The sequence below is a fragment of the Blennius ocellaris genome (assembly GCF_963422515.1).
Source record: "Blennius ocellaris genome assembly, chromosome: 21".
In the NCBI taxonomy this organism is placed as follows: Eukaryota; Metazoa; Chordata; class Actinopteri; order Blenniiformes; family Blenniidae; genus Blennius; species Blennius ocellaris.
Window position 1 is genome coordinate 4,324,588 of NC_137670.1, and position 17,560 is coordinate 4,342,147.

The 17,560-nt window shown below is 44.3% G+C and overlaps 1 protein-coding gene across 4 annotated transcripts in view; it reads left to right on the forward strand.

The window, feature by feature from the left end:
- tanc2b (tetratricopeptide repeat, ankyrin repeat and coiled-coil containing 2b) overlaps positions 1–17,560 on the forward strand; it is a 159,636-nt gene that overhangs the window by 136,918 nt on the left and 5,158 nt on the right. For all 4 annotated transcript variants that reach the window (XM_080517324.1, XM_080517325.1, XM_080517327.1 and 1 more), the window contains 17 exons: positions 1,293–1,524; positions 2,549–2,718; positions 3,206–3,484; positions 4,999–5,166; positions 6,012–6,172; positions 7,403–7,511; positions 7,652–7,774; positions 8,832–9,068; positions 9,167–9,376; positions 9,733–9,826; positions 11,861–11,994; positions 12,248–12,371; positions 13,003–13,178; positions 13,835–13,967; positions 15,900–15,991; positions 17,117–17,263; positions 17,384–17,484. In XM_080517324.1, the coding sequence (XP_080373450.1) occupies positions 1,293–1,524; positions 2,549–2,718; positions 3,206–3,484; positions 4,999–5,166; positions 6,012–6,172; positions 7,403–7,511; positions 7,652–7,774; positions 8,832–9,068; positions 9,167–9,376; positions 9,733–9,826; positions 11,861–11,994; positions 12,248–12,371; positions 13,003–13,178; positions 13,835–13,967; positions 15,900–15,991; positions 17,117–17,263; positions 17,384–17,484 (2,690 nt within the window). The remainder of the gene's footprint in view (positions 1–1,292; positions 1,525–2,548; positions 2,719–3,205; positions 3,485–4,998; positions 5,167–6,011; positions 6,173–7,402; positions 7,512–7,651; positions 7,775–8,831; positions 9,069–9,166; positions 9,377–9,732; positions 9,827–11,860; positions 11,995–12,247; positions 12,372–13,002; positions 13,179–13,834; positions 13,968–15,899; positions 15,992–17,116; positions 17,264–17,383; positions 17,485–17,560) is intronic.

A 17,560-nucleotide genomic window follows, 5' to 3' on the forward strand; every position in this document is an offset into this window, starting at 1 on the left:
TTTATGCATGCATTTCCCACACCTGTCAGTTTGTTGAAAGAGCCCAAGATCGTTTTCATTATTTCAATTAGTTTATTCTCTCTTTCGAAAATGCCTTTCTAGATTAAAAGTGGAGGCTTTTTTTTTTTTTTTTTTTTATTCTGTCAGAAATTATAGTGTTTCAGGCGTTTGAGAGGACGTTTTTGCCACCTGCAAGCACTCAGACAGGGGCTTTAGCCCCGGGTAGTAGAATTAAAGCAGGTGGCCTTCAGTCTAATCTTTGTTGTTATTTTTTATGACATTTAAAGCTTGTTGCAGCCCTGCTTTCTGACGAGGAGTACGATGTAAAGCCATATAATGTGTGAAAGCACCCCCCCCCCCCCTTCCCCGCTGCTTAGCCATCTGCATCCCCAGTCCCAGCCTGATGCATTATGCAGATGTGTTTAAAAAAGAAAAAACAACTTTGCCAGGGAGCCTTATGAAATATTTATACCTGCAGAAAGCCATTTCCCAGCCAAGCTATTAGATCTTGTTAACTCTGTGCATTAATAATTAAGCTCACTCCCTTTTTCACCCCTTTTGTTTTGAAGAGAAAAAAAAAAAAAACCCTTTCATTCCATTGTGGCCAAAAAAAATTAGCCTTCCATTTTGATTAGTCTTTTTGTGCCATCCCTCTTTCTCTCTGCTGTCTGATCACTGCCCCACCTCTGGAAATCCTGAACCCCCCCCCCCCACCCCCAGGGGCTCGTCACACCTGCTGCTGCTGTTTACCTAAAAATCCTCTATTTTCCATGTGACTACACGTCCATGCAAAGATAGCTTTTATTCATTCATGTATTCATGCATGCAGTCATTCATCAGAACATGTCTCATGCACGGTAGCTGTGAAATCTGACACGTCGCCGCTTGGCTCCTCGTGCCACAGCCACCTCACACATGAGTATGCGAGCGCCGGCTCGGTCTCTCCTGGAAGCCGGAAGTGATGAATTATTAATAGCCGAGAGCGTACAGTGAAACGAGAAGTATTATGTTTCATTATTCCGTAATCATCCACCATGAAGTCGACTCCAATCCCAAATGACTTGTAGTTGTAGTGGAGTCTGGGAAGGCTGTCTATGCACCAAGAGCTCGGGGAAAAAAGTCTTGTAAAAGTGTGTCACACCCCCCCTTTACCCCCCGCTGCTTCTGCAGACTAGTTTTGACAGTGTTCAGTTCCTCGAGGTTGGTCAAGGTGAGGTAGAACAGCCGTGTTTATTTACCTCCGGCTGGAGTGACCTGCCTCCAACCTTCTTCCCGCTCTCTGTCGCCCCCAGGTGGTGGCGTACCACTACTGCCAGGCGGATAATGCCTACACCTGCCTGGTGCCGGAGTTTGTGCACAACGTGGCGGCGCTGCTGTGCCGCTCGCCGCACCTGGTGGCCTACAGGGAGCAGCTGCTGCGGGAGCCGCACCTCCAGAGCATCCTGAGCCTGCGCTCCTGCGTCCAGGACCCGCTGGCCTCCTTCAGGAGGGGCGTCCTCGAGCCCCTGGATGCACTTTACAAAGGTACACCTTTCACTGTGTGCAACTTGGGACTAATTGGCTTCAGACAGCTTTGACAATTTTGGAGTAATATTCATAATGTCATTGTTTAAGAGCAAAGGGGAAATGTTTAGCAATGGGATGAATACGATTAATTGATGGTTATTGACCCTCAGTGTGGTCTGAGCAAGGAAAACTGTGCAGAATCAAAGCTGTTGCAATCACTGATACAGCCGCTCTTATTTTGTAGTCACAGTGGAAATCTTATTGGTGGTGTTCTGCCTCCCTCACCACCTGCTGCAAGTCTGTCCTGCTCTCCACTGCCTCAGACGAGACAACATTTCTCTTTTTGTTCCAGCTTGTGCATCAGATAAAATCTTGCCCTTGAGTGTTTTGGACACGTTTCGAATCCTGTCGGATCAGGTGGAAAAACTCACCTCGTCTTTGCATATTGCAGCCGCATAGACGCTACTATGACTCCTACTACCATCACTACTACTTCTACTACAGCTACTTGTGCATTGTTCCTTTACTGTGTATTTAGTTTGTAGTTTTTTTTGGAGTGGCTCTTCATGCTGCATCTTCCTCTTCCCCTCTAAACACTTTTGAAGGAAACATCTCATCGATCCGAAGGTTACTCTCCAGACACTTTGTTGGTCTGAATATTTTCACATCTTTGTTATTAAAGTAGATTTTTTTTTTTTTTTTTTTTTGCTAAGTTTTATAGCAGTAGCTCTTGAGACATCAGCGTATCATTTATTTGACGGGAGACCTTGGCTCACAGTTCGCTGCGTCACCCTCACAATTCAATCGCTTGTTGTCACAATGAGTTGAAGCAGAATTAGTCGCAAGTATCTCAGCTTGGTCCACTTTTTATTGCCGATCTTTCCTGATGGATATAGGGTTAACTTATATAGCGCTGGATATCACTTCAGCTGGATGAGGATTGAACCTCCAACTTGTGAGAATGTCATTAATGATCTGTATCAGTAGTCTTTCTACATTCAGCTATATTCAAGTTTACGCTGTGGTCGTGACTGTTTTCCAGAGAGGAAGATCAGCTGCGACGAGGATCTCATCGTCCTCATCGACGGCCTCAACGAGGCCGAGTTCCACAAGCCGGACTACGGAGACACCATCGTGTCCTTCCTCACCAAAACCATCAACAAGTTCCCTCCCTGGCTCAAGCTGGTGGTCACCGTCAGAACCACGTTACAGGTAACCGAGGAGCAGCTCCCGCTTTCGATCGGACCCGATGCCTTTTGAGAGGGATTTACTTCTCATCCCAATTTAGTCCTCCGTTGTGTTCCGTCCCATCAGAATGTTTTACCTCATCTTCTGCCAACGACCAGCGTTCACAGGATTGATGTATTGAATTTCTCTGTCTGTGACCTTTTCATTCTTCCTCCATGCATATAGTGCAGAGCATGAATACAAAAGCTTTTTCTATGCGAGAGATTTTTTTTCTTTTTTTTTTCCCTCCATGCCCGCTAGATCAAATCACAAAACCCAACAGATTAGACGGCACATATTTGCAAATCTCATATATTTTATTCACAAACAAAACGGTTTTTGTACCAAATCACACAGAATGTGAGCTCATGGCACAGTGCGGTTGGTGTTGGGAGTGTGCACTGTCCGTGGTGGCATGTTCAAACCTGGGGTCAATATTCCCCCCCCCCCCCCCCCCCCCCCCCGCGCGCAGGAGATCACCAACGCGTTGCCGTTCCACCGCATCTCTCTGGACGGCCTGGATGAGAACGACGCCATCGACCAGGACCTGCAGGGCTACATCCTGCACCGCATCCACAGCAGCCCGGAGATCCAGAACAACATCTCGCTCAACGGCAAGATGGACAACACCACCTTCGGCAAGCTCAGCGCTCACCTCAAAGCCCTGAGCCAGGGATCCTATCTGTACCTCAAACTCACCTTTGACCTCATCGAGAAGGGCTACCTTGTCCTCAAAAGCTCCAGCTATAAGGTACAGCATTGTTTTCTGAATTTGCTGACTCCTCACACTCATTTATTCTGTTTCGTAAGAGTAAATTGTGTCGGCTTGGTTTGATTGGGTCCTCGAAGGAGCAGCAGGTTGAAATCTAAATGCACAAGATGAACGTGGTTGGAGTCGAGTGGATACACGTCTTTTTCTGTCTCTTTTTCTTCTCATTTTCCAAATGAAAATACTCGGGAAGGCTTGCGGCTCCTACATGATTAGAACATCAACTTCCTTGACCCACAATATTAACAAGGGGGTGGACATTTAATCGTTCAGCCGTCTCATTGTCCCCTTTAACAGCTTCTTGGTAGGTAAACAATATAAAAACGGCATACTTGCTTCACAGCACAAATATCAACATTTCACACTTTTATCTCTCCCCAATTAGTAATATTCCATTGAGTGGTGGAGTTCCTAATTTTCTTCACATTATTAACACCATTTGGCATCGATATGCAATGAAGGCAAAACTCATTTCAAGTTTCACCAGTTTTATTTCTCCTTCGCTCTTATAACACAATCATTTCGGAAAAATTGTGTTTCAGGGAAATAATTATACTAAATTCAGTGGCAAAGATCATGCTGGCTTCATCTTAAACCCCCATTATTTTTATTTTTTTTGCAATCACTGAAATAAAGCTTACATCTGTACAAACTATGACACACAGTTCAGAGTTAATTTGGCTTAAACATGTGAAAAATTATCATGTAAAAAAAAAGGACAAATCAAAGCAAAATATAGAGTTTTTACCAAAATGTGGACAACATGTTCTTGTTTGGTGACCTCAAAGCTAAAGTCATGTGCCTGCACACACTCTCTCATACACACACACACACACACACACACAGGCAATTTCGAGTCATCAGGACTGATTCTGGACTGAAAATCCAACAATCAAACTCAAAAACACTCAAACCATATTACCATATATAAGCATATTAGAAGGTGCGAGCCACTGCATCACTGTGCACACACCTGAGTAATGTCAGCTTTTCTTAATCGTCAAAGTAATGCCATCGACACGATGGCAGTTAGAGTGTATTTAGATTCCTCAAGCACTTGATGACACTTGAAAAGCCTCCTATCTGAAACGGAAAACGTGGCACTCTTGATCCTGAAAGGCGATGCTGGAGATGTTGTTTTTATTTATACGCTCCGTGACTGTGCCCGTGTCTTTTCAAACCCAAATGCCTTTTTCTTTTTTTTTTCTTTTTTTATCATAAATTATGCATCTGAATAGTCTCTGTGTGCATTTCGTGGTGAGATATTTTATCTCACTCCCCCAGATTTATTTCACTTCACGTATTCAGATGCTCCTCCAGACTGAAGAATCGCAGCTGATGAATTCACATTCTCTTTCTAAGGAAGACCACGTCGGAGCCTCGCTGTTCAGATGAATTATTCATTGTTTATGGAGCCGATCCAAAGGAAATCAGCATTAGAAGTGAAATTCTCTCCTTTTTCTTTGTTTCGGTTTGTTTTTGTTTTTTTTCCTCAGGTGGTTCCCGTGAACCTGGCGGAGGTGTACCTGCTGCAGTGTAATATGCGCTTCCCCACGCAGTCGTCGTTTGAGCGGGCGCTTCCCCTGCTCAACGTCGCCGTCGCCTCGCTCCACCCGCTGAACGACGAGCAGATCTACCAGGCCATCAACTCCGGCTCACTGCAGGTTGTCCTCCTGAAATGGTCATTCGGATCTGTTGTGGAAAATCCCCTTCACACGTCCAGCCCCGCAGGCGATTAAAAAACCGGTCGGCGGAGCATAAAGTCTCTGAGAATCAATCTTCAGTTATTTATAAGTCTTTTCTTCTGTTCAGGCATATAGGTTTTGAAACATTTTAAATTTTGACCTTTTTTTGACAGTTTTTTTTCATGATTTTAACATCTTAGCAGCTTTTCCTGGACTAATTTTGCTATTTTATCCATTTTTAGCAATGCCAGCTGTTTTATGATAATAATAACTTTATATAGCACGTTTTAACAGCAGTTGATCACAAAGTGCTTTGACAGTAAAAAAACACACAAACATAAAACACTCAGACGAGACATGAGGAAGCAAATTACAGACAACACAGTTCTAGCTGTGTTTCCTGGATTATTTTTGAATAATTTTAGTATTTTTTTATCAGGTTTGTCTTTTTTTTTTGCAATTCTGGGTAATTTTGCTGTTTTTAGCCTGGAGATGAGACCATTTTGACAAATATTTTATAAATCTTCATGGAGCTTAAGAGCGTAGAGTGTCTCTAAGCGTGTTTGAAAAAAAGAATACTTATGAACCTGGATAATATTATCATTTCATTTTAACTGTTTTCTATGCCCTGCAGTAAAGCAGCTGCTCCTTTTAAGCTGCACTTTAACACTATGTCATGCATTGTATTTTCTTCAATGTATCTGATATTTAGAATTTGCGTAAAACTTCTAATTGCCTGTTTGCTATAAAACATGACCAGTGCCACGCAGATAAAGTTGCCTTGCCTCGCTTGTGTAACATTGTCACCGTGTCTGCGGCTGCAGGGCACGCTGGACTGGGAGGACTTCCAGCAACGTGTGGACAACCTGTCGGTCTTCCTCGTGAAGAGGAGGGACGGGACGAGGATGTTCGTTCACCCCTCCTTCAGAGAGTGGCTGATCTGGAGGGAGGAGGGCGAGAAGACAAAGTTCCTCTGCGATCCGAGGTGAGGACGGGATGAAACGAGACACTCTCTCTCTCTCTCTGTGATGCCGCGTAGAAATTCAGGTTGAATAACATAAGATCATAAGCAAACAGAGCCCGAAAAGCTTTCTGATAGACTGGTTCAGCTTGAGACCATGTGAAATGAAATCTTTGATTTTAACATTCAAAAATCCAACTCTGCACTATTACTACCAGATTAGTTCAAAAACTGTAAAAGTGAAAGTTCAACTGGTTTATTTTATACATGAAGACCTTTATTTTTCCATTTGGTTTGACGATTGTTTCTAACATCAATGTGCTTCTCCCTTTAGGGACAGATGCTGTATAGTTTCATATTTGTCCACGTGCGTCCACATTCATGTGTTGACTGAAGTGCAGACGCTTGTTTAAATAACACACAATCAGAGTGAAAGTACAGAGTTCTCAAATGCGCTTTAAATTCAAAACGATAATTTTTGAGGTAGTTGCAGTGAAACGTGCACAAACACACATTACTATAGTCTGTAATTCTTCCATCAGCAATAACACACACCATGGACTTCCTGGACTTTATATAAAACGCAATGAATCCCATTGAGGGCTTTTAAAAAAAAAAATGTTGCTGTGGATGTGAGAAATCATCATAGTTTTTGAGTGAAAATATAAGTAAAAAGTAAAAACAAAAAAACTACTTAATAACATTTATGAGGTATATCTGAAATACGACTGTTTTGTAGTTGTCATTGAGTGGATTTGTTTCGATTTTTTGGCTGCAGTTCTTGCTTCTTGTGACGCTTGTCTGTATTCCCGAAATCTTTCTAGAAAGTTTATAGTCACAAAGCCCTTTTTGTCTCATTCCTGGGAGTTTTAGAATTTCTTAGATATCATTATAACAGTCTAGAATCAATGGTTTGTTGACGTGCGTCAGTGGTGAACAAAAAGAAGCATAAGAGTTCAAAAATAACAAAAATGATTGGGGGGGGTGGCACGTGTCACTGTAACGCAGAGCCACATGCAGGAATGCACCTCAGCCCACGGTGTTGCGTAATGTTATCAGCGGACTTAAATTGAGAGCTCCCTCTTTTCTTTTTTTTTTTTTTGCAGGTACAGTACATAATGTTTATCTCACAAGCGAAGGAACATTTCATTTCCTGTGTTATAATTAAACCTAATTCTGCCAACTGTGCAGATAGCGCGAGGTAACGGCCTGATGAGTCAGTGTGTATTGAGAGATGTTTATCCTCTGGCGCAGGAGCGGGCACACCCTATTGGCCTTCTGGTTCTCGCGGCAGGAGAACAAGCTGAACAGGCAGCAGACTATTGAGCTGGGCCATCACATCCTCAAAGCACATATCTTCAAGGTATACCATTATTTGTCCTCGCACTCATCTGCGCTCACGCATTGCACATGCACCACGCCCCCGCGCAGCTGTGGTCTGGTCTAGCTCCACAGTAATGAATATTTACACTCTCTCTCTCTCGCTGTCTCGCTCTCTTCAAGGGCCTCAGCAAGAAAGTCGGAGTTTCCTCATCTATCTTGCAAGGCCTGTGGGTATCCTACAGCACAGAGGGTCTTTCAGCTGCGCTTTCTTCTCTCCGAAATCTCTACACTCCCAACATCAAGGTACCAGCAGACACCGAATTTCAACACCATCTGGAACGCAAAATGCAGTTTTGGTAGTGCGAGCGAGACGCCACTCCGACTCTCCTCGCGTCTTTGTGTGCGTCGCAGTCTACGTTCCAGTAGCTCCGTCAGTGTGATTCAGGGATCGGCAGCCTTCGCGGCTAAAAGCGCCGGATAAAATGTGTCTGGAGCCGCAAGACATGCTAATCGTATGAAATTAAGAAGAAATTAAAAATAGCCACACATACAAAGACTGCAGTTGTGTTCAAGAAGTGGCATAGCGACAATGTTGATATATGTTATTAGGTTTTTAGCTTTTTGTGGCTATTTTTTCTTGGGTATTTTGGTGTCTTTTTTTTTTTTTTTTTTAATGGATTTTTCAATTATTGCCATTTAGCTCTTTACAACCATATTTTTTCCGGTTTTTTTTTCTTTTTTTTACTTTTTTCCCTTTCTCATTTTTTCTTTCCCTGAAAAAGACACGCCAGCAATTTCAATAATTTGAGTTTTTTTCAGTAGTTCCAACCCCCATTTTTAACAAATCCTTCTATTGTGGCTGTTTTAGTTGTTTTTAACCTGGATGAATTTGGAAATCAATGTGGAATGCTAATACAACGAAGACGAGAAGCATTTTTTTTTGTTTTTTACAAATAGTATTCCAAAAGCTTCATAAAGCCACTTCAGACTGGCTCTTGACATGTGGCTCTTGACCCCTGGTCTGGTCATACTTAAAGCCCGCATCTCCTTTGGTCCCTCCTCAGTTCAGTTTTCTGTTGCAAATGACTGTAATTATCTGCAGCAGACCTTCAAACTTACTAAACAGCCATTAATGAAGAATCTCTGCATTTCCTTTTTAGCTTTTATCGATTTGTTTCTTAATATATATCACTTTAAACACTGTCAAATACTTTCTCTCTTCTAATGTCGCTGTATTATCGTATGCATTTGTTTTTATGTTTTGTTTTTTTTGTCTCCTTGCTCCCTCTTGATCAAGTCGCCATTATACGCGAGAACTGCTTCTCAGGTGTTTTTTTGTTTTTCCTTCGCGCTCGTTCAGGTGAGCCGGCTGCTGATGCTGGGCGGCGCCAATGTGAACTACCGTACCGAGGTGCTGAACAACGCCCCCGTCCTGTGTGTGCACTCCCACCTGGGCTACATGGACATGGTGGCTCTGCTGCTCGAGTTCGGCGCCTCCGTTGACACCCAGTCTGAAAGCGGCCTCACGCCGCTGGGCTACGCCGCCGCCGGGGGACATATGGCCATCGTGACCGCCCTGTGCCGCAAGAGAGCGAAGGTGTGCGGAGGACAAAACGGGGAGGATACAGAGCGCGCCCTGGTGGTGACCACCCCCACCCCCCCTCCCCCGTAACTAACCCTGTTTCCTGTCACCAGGTGGACCATCTGGACAAGAATGGACAGTGCGCCCTGGTGCACGCCGCCCTGAGGGGCCACATGGAGGTAGTGAAGTTCCTGATCCAGTGTGACTGGAGCTCCATGCCTCAGCAGCAGCAGTCGCCACAGAGCCAGCAGCAGGCGGCGCTCACCAAGAGCCACGCCGTCCAGCAGGCGCTCATCGCTGCAGCCAGTATGGGATACACAGAGGTACGGCCGCATCATTACTATGCTTTCTCTCTTTTTTCTTGCCTGCTTGCTTTGTTTTCTTGTTTCTCTCTCTTTCCTTCCTTCCTTGCCTGCTTTCTTTCTTCCTTGCTTGTTTTCTTGCTAACATGCTCGCTCTGTCTGTCTCTCTTTCTCTCTTTCGCTCTCTTTCGCTCTGCGTTAATATAATAAGTGAGAATCCGTCCTCTGTGATATTAAACTGTTAATTATTTTCTGCGCCAGATTGGCTGCTGACGATCACGTCTAAAGTTCAGACTCTTCCATCTTGTTGCAGAAGAGATTTACTAAATAGAGTCGTGCGTTGATCTGTGTCCTCCTGAACGTCTGTCCCCCGTCAGATCGTTTCCTACCTACTGGACCTGCCGGAGAAAGACGAAGAGGAGGTGGAGAGGGCTCAGATCAATAACTTCGACACGCTGTGGGGGGAGACGGGTGAGAATGCACGCTCACTCTGACACGGCAGAGAGCCCAAATGCAGAACAGTCGTCCGGCTCTCGTGGACAAACGCGAGTTACGAAACACGGTTCGTCCCGAGACCCGGAGTGAATTCGGTGTGTTTGTGAGGTGGAGCGCTGCAGTGCGGATGGTGCTGCTGCTGCGTCAGACGCTGATGGCAGTGCAGTGGTGTCACTGGAGCAGAGACAGGGCTGGGCTCGTGGGGGGAGGAGGGGTGAGGAGGAGGAGGAGGAGGAGGAGGAGGAGGAGGAGGAGTAGGAGGAGGAAGGTGCTTCAGGGTGCCTAGAAATGACTGCTCTGATTGCGCCGTGGCAGGGTGTTGAGAAATGTAATGTATCGTCACAACCTGAAGCCATAAAGCCTCATTGCAGCGTGGAAGTGTGCGGACGGCTTCTCGCTGCCAGCTGACGACTTGCACTCACTCAGCCGTAGTCTTGCTGTTTATGAGGGATCAGAAGGGCAACAGCTGTTCTGGAAGATAATTTCTAATTCCACTGTTCGTAAATAAGTGGGCTAAAAACACGCCATTCTGTTCATCAGAGCCGGAGGGAGAGGATATATATCGGTGCCTACAGATTGATTGAATACAGTGCATGAAACCCGTTTTTATAGAATAAATATGATGCGCTGCGATCATCCTTCCAGCTTCCATCTGATTAATATTGATTATGATCATTTCGGTGTATTTTCACATGACTGAGAAGTTTCCTGTCTGCCCAGAAAACATGAATTGTAATGGAATTCTAGGAATAGAGAAAAGTCATGGCAGTCTGCATCTGTAAAGGTTTACTAATCTACATTATTTGTGATTCCATCTGTGCATTTGATCCACAACAATTTAAACTGCATTACATGTCAAATACATCATTATTGCTATTCACAGAGAATATGCTAGATTTCAGAGGAATGTTTAAAAGTTGTTGTTTCAAAAAATTACTTTTGACTATGAGCACATGAATTTTACATTATTTTACATTTATTCTTCCACAATATGTTTATTGTCGTTTTCCCTTTGCCCCTCCCCCAACAACCAATCATGAACAGCAATATTATAGTATCTTTTCAAATACCTGCACCACCTCTACAAGGTCATTCAGTAAAGAGTAAAGACAAGTCAAGTTATAGTAAAAAACAAAAAGGAAAGATTTGGATTTCGCAGAGAATTTCCCAAAGGAAAGCAAAAAGCTTAACAATAGGGGTGTGACATGCAAACCTGCTTTAAAAAGAGCTGAAATGGTTAAAACAGCTAAAATGTAAAAGATTGTCTCAAAATGCTGAAAAAAACGAGATGAAACAGCTAAAATCGGATACAAAACCGCTGAAAATATAATGAAAATTGACCATCCCAAATCATAATTAAAAGTTCCAAAAAGCAAAATAACATACAGTTTATGTACGTCTATCAAAACTATAATATGAAATGTTCTAAGCAGTGTTTGCGTAATTATAATTGTTTGGACTTTTTGATTAAGCCCCAGTTAAATTTAAGCAAGGTGTCTTCTTCCATAGACAATGGAAGAAGACACCCTGCTCAGATATATAGTGGCGTTGCATACATCCTCCTCAACCAGACGAAACCTTGTTTGTATTTGTGCCTTTAGATAAGCATCATACCGATCTGTTTCATCAGTGTCTTCTTTAAATCTGTTCTCGCGTGCATTTTATTTATCGAGCGATTACTCTGAGATCTACCTGCGCAACGCATTCTATTTGGGTATCAGAGGAGTAAAATTGTCACTCGTACTTTTACCTTCCTTTGAGGGCTTCTCCTCCAATGATTACCTTTCGCCAACGAGTGCGCCAAAGACACTCAAAGGGCAATGAGATGATAATTTTATGTCACCGTCTCCTTTCCACTGCCCAGAAAATCTCCCAGTGTCGACTTAACAGATGGCCTTTTCCTCGTGTCTGCATGAAGGCACTCGGAGGATCTTGAGATGTGATTTCTCCCGGGTAGATGAACCACTCATTGTCCTCTCCTCTTCCTCCTCTTCCTCCTCCTCCTCACAGCTCTGACTGCTGCGTCCGGTCGGGGGAAGCTGGAGGTCTGTCGACTCTTACTGGAGCAGGGCGCCGCCGTCGCCCAGCCCAACAGACGGGGCATCGTGCCGCTGTTCAGCGCCGTCCGGCAGGGACACTGGCAGGTCAGTGGCAGGCCGATCCCGTGGGATCCATATCCACGTCTTTCTGAGGTTTTTTTCCTACGTAGAATTTCTTTTCGTCTCAACTCGCATGACACGCACCCCCGTCATGCAAGACCAACATTCAAAGACAAATTCTTGAACTGTTTGATGTTGAGAAAGAAGTTTTCATCTTTTTTTTTTTTGACTTATTGGTGTTAAAGTAATTAGATTGCCGTTCCTCTGTGACGCAAATGTTTAATTTTGGATGCTGCAGATCGTGGACCTGCTCCTAACGCATGGCGCCGACGTGAATCTGGCTGACAAGCAGGGTCGCACTCCTCTGATGATGGCCGCCTCTGAGGGACACTTGGGCACGGTGGAGTTTCTGCTATCTCAAGGTGAGTTAATCAATTAGCATCTAAATCTGAATAACATTTAAAAAAAATGTTTTTGTGATCTGGATTTTGTGCAAAAGAACATGGACAGATAAAAATGTGAAACTCTTGCCTGATGGTAATAAATGCAGTGTGACTCACACTGACAGTCCTTGATCTTTCTTCAGAATACACTAATGAGTTTCGCCTCCCCTCTCTGTGTCGCTGCTTTCAAGGTTTTAAGTTTTAAAAGAATGCTCCCATCTCTGTAAACATGACCTGTGTGTCAGAATCAGACCTGGAGGATGTAAGGAAATCGTATTTAATAGATCTGGAGAAGCTGCTGAGGAAGAATCATCATGCAAAGACAAACAAAAAGTGAAAATGTGTACAGTATTAGACGGTAGTAGTTTAAAGTCTACATTTCTTCCCACAAGTCGTTTCGCTGCACTTCGATTAAATGTTCCCTCTTGGAAATGGAAGTCTGTCCTGGATGGTTTTGCTCAGGGGTGTTGAACAGATTTACGTACAGTGTACGCGATGGCAAAGTTGGATCTTTTTGCAAAGCCTAGCAATTACTTTTGTTGCAAAATACTCTCTTTACCGCCGCAGTCGCTCAGTGTCTGAATCCAATCGAGCTGCTGTGTGTTCCCAGGAGCCTCTCTGTCTCTGATGGATAAGGAGGGTCTGACCGCTCTGAGTTGGGCGTGTCTCAAAGGCCACCTGCCCGTGGTGCGCTGCCTGGTGGAGAACGGCGCCACCACCGACCACGCCGACAAGAACGGGCGCACGCCACTCGACCTGGCTGCTTTCTACGGCGACTCGGAAGTGGTGAGTAGAGAGCGAGGAACAAAGTGGGCCAGTTTGCTGAGAAACCTTTAAAACCTCAAGCATATCCAGAGGTTATTTCAAATTCTTCAACAGAGTATTATGAGTTCTTTATAGCTGCTAAAATGCACAGCTTGTCCAAAATGTGGAGTTGACTGCATAATCTGACTGCATAAACAGAAGCATCTGTGAGACTATTGCCATATTGCATTATATTATTTTAGTTTTACATTTTGTTCCTTTGCACTGAGAGGAGCAGCTCTCCAATTGTACATCGTATAAAGTTAATGAAGGCTCTTGATTTTTTTATACATTTTTTAATAATGTTTTCTTTAAAGATATAGCATATATAAATGTACAACAGTAATAACAGAGTCTTCATCAAATGAACATGATTCTCTGTGGGTTTTCTTAGCTTTTCTGTGTTAGCGGATGTAGCTCATTGCATTTCTCTCAGAGAATCTGTTGTCACAATACCACGAAACAGCAGTCTGTACTCCCGTCTCACTGCACAACATAAGACCGCACATTTCACCCGCCTTCTTTAATCTGGACAGAGAGGAAACTGCATCAGAACAGCCCCCAAATAAACCCCCTATTATGTGAGGAATATTGATCAATACATAGTGGCTGACTGTTTCTATTCCATGTGGATTCAGGTCCAGTTCTTGGTGGACCACGGCGCCATGATTGAGCATGTGGACTACAGCGGCATGCGGCCTCTGGACCGGGCGGTGGGCTGCAGGAACACTTCCGTGGTCGTCGCCCTGCTCAAGAAAGGAGCCAAGATAGGTAAGAACAGACATGTCGGACTGCGGCGGGATTCCTCTTTTGGCACACGAAGGCCCCTTGAGTGCAGCATCTTGGCCCCGTAGCGCCACATTACCCAGCTGTAAAATGAGAAACGACGCGTTTCATGCTGTAGGAGTTTAAGCATGAGCTGCATGAACGACTGGAAGAGGGAATTGCGCTTGTTTTGAGTGCACACTTCCTGCTGCTCATTGCAGAGCACCGTGCGACAATGAGCCATGGATGCAGGTCTGTGTCTCCATGTGGCGTGAACCACGTCCTGTATGTGATCAGCCTCCCTTCTGCTGCCCCACGCTGCTTCTCCTCAGCCCTTTATGGCTCCGATGGGCCGTTTCGTTTTATTGTACTACTGTTGCAGCTGTGTTGTTTTGCCTTCTCTCTCTCTCTCTCTCTCTCTCTCTCTCTCTTTCTGTCTCGTTTGTCTCTATCGCTCACGCTCTCTTCCCTGTCCCTCTCTCAATCACATCCTCTTTCTCTGTTCCTCTGCAATTGCTCAGAGACAGGTTGTTATTAGCGCTTGCGGTGTTCGGTATCTGTAATTTATTTTTTGTTTGTCTTTGGGGTTTTTTTTTCGCAAAGGCAATTATTTCCGCTTCTCACTGCTGCTTGTGTTCCTTTTCTCACTTCTCCTCCACCATCACCTCTCTTTCTCCTTCTTTCCTTTCGCTTTTACGCACTCCCACACCCCCCTGTTTTCTCCGGGACCCCCTCCTCCCCCCTCCTCCTCCCCCACCTCACCTCCTCCCCACCCTCCCACTGACCTCCTCCTCTCCCCCTCCTCCTTCACCCTACCACCCACCCCCCCATCCCCGCCTCTCTCTCCGGCCCCAGGATGTCAGACGCTGCCCAGTCGGCCCCGAGGTAAAGCCAAGGCTGTCGACTTCTCACCCTACCAGGCATTTTGACAGCTCTATCTCCTCTTTCTGTGTTGTCTGTGTCGTCCTGAGTGTCGGCAGGCGAGCTTAGCTACCAAAAACCTTCCCAAAGTGACAAACGATCACACGCGTTGTCATTAGCGCTGTCAGTGACGCGGTGGGGATTGCCTAGAGGTAGACGCTCAACGGCAGCATGCCCGGCCCCCGGCCTGTGACGTCGTACCGAGGTGTTGACTTCCCATCCCACAGATGCATGATGGACGTGCACCGTGCCACTGGCGTTGTTGTGACTTAGCGGAAATGCATGTTACCTGTAACTCCTCTGTGCCACCGCCACCCACAGACTGCGGCGCCGCGACGCGCCCCGCGTCGTCCATCGTGTTCCTCGGCGTCAGCTAGGCCAGTCAGCGGCATTTCAGCTCAGATGACCGCGAACGCCTGCCGAGCCCCGATATACTCCTCCTGCTTGCTCCTCTCTGTTTATTGTTCCTGCCCCGTGTCTCCTTGTGCAAGATCCTCCTTCTCTTCATATCTGTGGTGTTTGTATATGTCCAGAAAAACACATCCGTCTGAAAATTCTGTTTGATTTTGCTTACAGGGAAGCAGGAATGAATGATTTGTACATTTGTTTTTATTAGTTAATTGGTAAATGATACAATTCATAGCTGTAGCCGAGTCTAAGTTTAGTTGATTTACACTTTCCCTCTTCCAAAATATATCTGAAACTTGTTTTAATAATTTATTTCAGTATGGCTCAAATGTCCATGGCGTTTTGCTATATTTAGTCCTCGAACTCTGAGCATTGTTAAAGTGAATATCGTCTCATAACAAAGCCAGACTTTTGTGATCTTTTCCTCTTGCAGTGGTTTGCCTGTCTTCTCTCTTCCATTCCTCATTTTGGCTGTCGTCCTCGTCCCTGTTCTTACTGTCGTGTGTCGTGTGACGCCCAGTCGCTCCTCCCTCCCTCCCCGTTCCTCCTTTTCTCACTGCATTTTCTTTTTGTTTTTTGTTTTCATCTGCTCCTCCCTGTGTTACGCAGGTCCAGCCACGTGGGCCATGGCCACCTCCAAACCCGACATCATGATCATCTTACTCAGCAAACTCATCGAGGAGGGGGACGGTTTCTACAAGGTCAGCATGCTGCTGCACACAGCAGCTCATGTTTCGTACAGGAAGATGAAACAAGCCGGACAATTTCAATGATTTTCTTCCAAAAGCTGCTGCTCTTCCCATTAATGAAATATGAAGATTGATTACTATTATTATTTACAAAATTAAGGATAATTACAGTTCTGCATGTCATATTTAGTCAAATGTGTTTATTTTTTAACTAAATGACCCGTTGGTATCATATGGCAGCTTCATTTATGTCTTTCTGGTTTACAGTACAGTTAAAAACATAACATGCATAATGTGCAAAAATAAAAAGGCGAAATCTGTCTTCACGCCTAGATCCAAGGACTACATTTTTATATATGTCTGTATGATTTCAGTTGTAGTTTCATCAGGGGTTTCGAGGCAAAAAAAATTCTTTCTTAAAGCTAGAGATGTTTTCTCGACATTTTACTGGATTTTGCACCAGAACTTTTTGTTAACATTCAATTTACTTTGAGATTATAGTAATTTTCAGTAGTAATTGTTTTTTGGGTTTTATTTATATCAACGTTTTCATCATATACTCTGCGCCACAACATAGAAAAACCTTAAAGCTTAAATTTAAAGGTTATTATGGCACTATTTTACTAGTCTGACCCCTTCAAGCTGTTTGTGGCCTCTGAACTCAAATGAGTTTGACATCCATGAGTTATATCCTTTATTGATGATGGTGACAATGTAACATATGACCATTTAACCAAAGACGGAAAAGTTTTTTTCAGGAGGAGAAACGACTAAAACCTGCAAAATTCCACAGTTAAGCATAAAGAAACCCTACTTTATCCAGCAGAATCTAATTCAAATACCTTATAGACTGTAATTAAAGGTGCTCAGTGGGATTAAATCTGGTATGTCTGAAAAGGTTCACATAGCCAGAAAAATAAGAACTCTCAAACCAGAGAAACAACGACATCATTCATTTCTCAGAGACCGAACAGATTTCTTTAGAGGATGTATAGAATGATTTACACTTTCCTGTTCATAAATACATGAGATTAGCCAGGAGGTCTTTGTGAGTAAAGGTGACCGAATCAGGCTAATTTCACCCACATATACAACGAGAGTCCATAAACCAGCTTCCTGTGTGTGTTCGCTCAACAGAAGGGGAAGGTGAAGGAGGCTGCACAACGTTATCAGTACGCTCTCAAAAAGTTTCCACGCGAAGGCTTCAGCGAGGACCTCAAGACGTTCAGGGAACTCAAAGTATCACTCTTCCTCAATCTGTCCCGATGTCGGAGGAAAATGAATGTAAGTGAGCTGAGCGAAACCTATGGAAGATGGTTTGCACTTTAAGTTAGATTTTTTTTTTTTGTTTGTTTTGTTTTAAATCAATTAACTCCATTTGTATTCTGTTCGATCTTCTTTCAGGACTTTGGGATGGCTGAGGAATTTGCTACCAAGGCACTGGAGCTGAAACCAAAATCGTACGAGGCATACTACGCCAGAGCGCGCGCCAAGCGTAGCAGCAGGTACATTGCGTTTATCCCTCTGAATATCAAAGAAAATACTTCAAAACCTCCACTCTGTTCAATGCCTTTTAGTCCC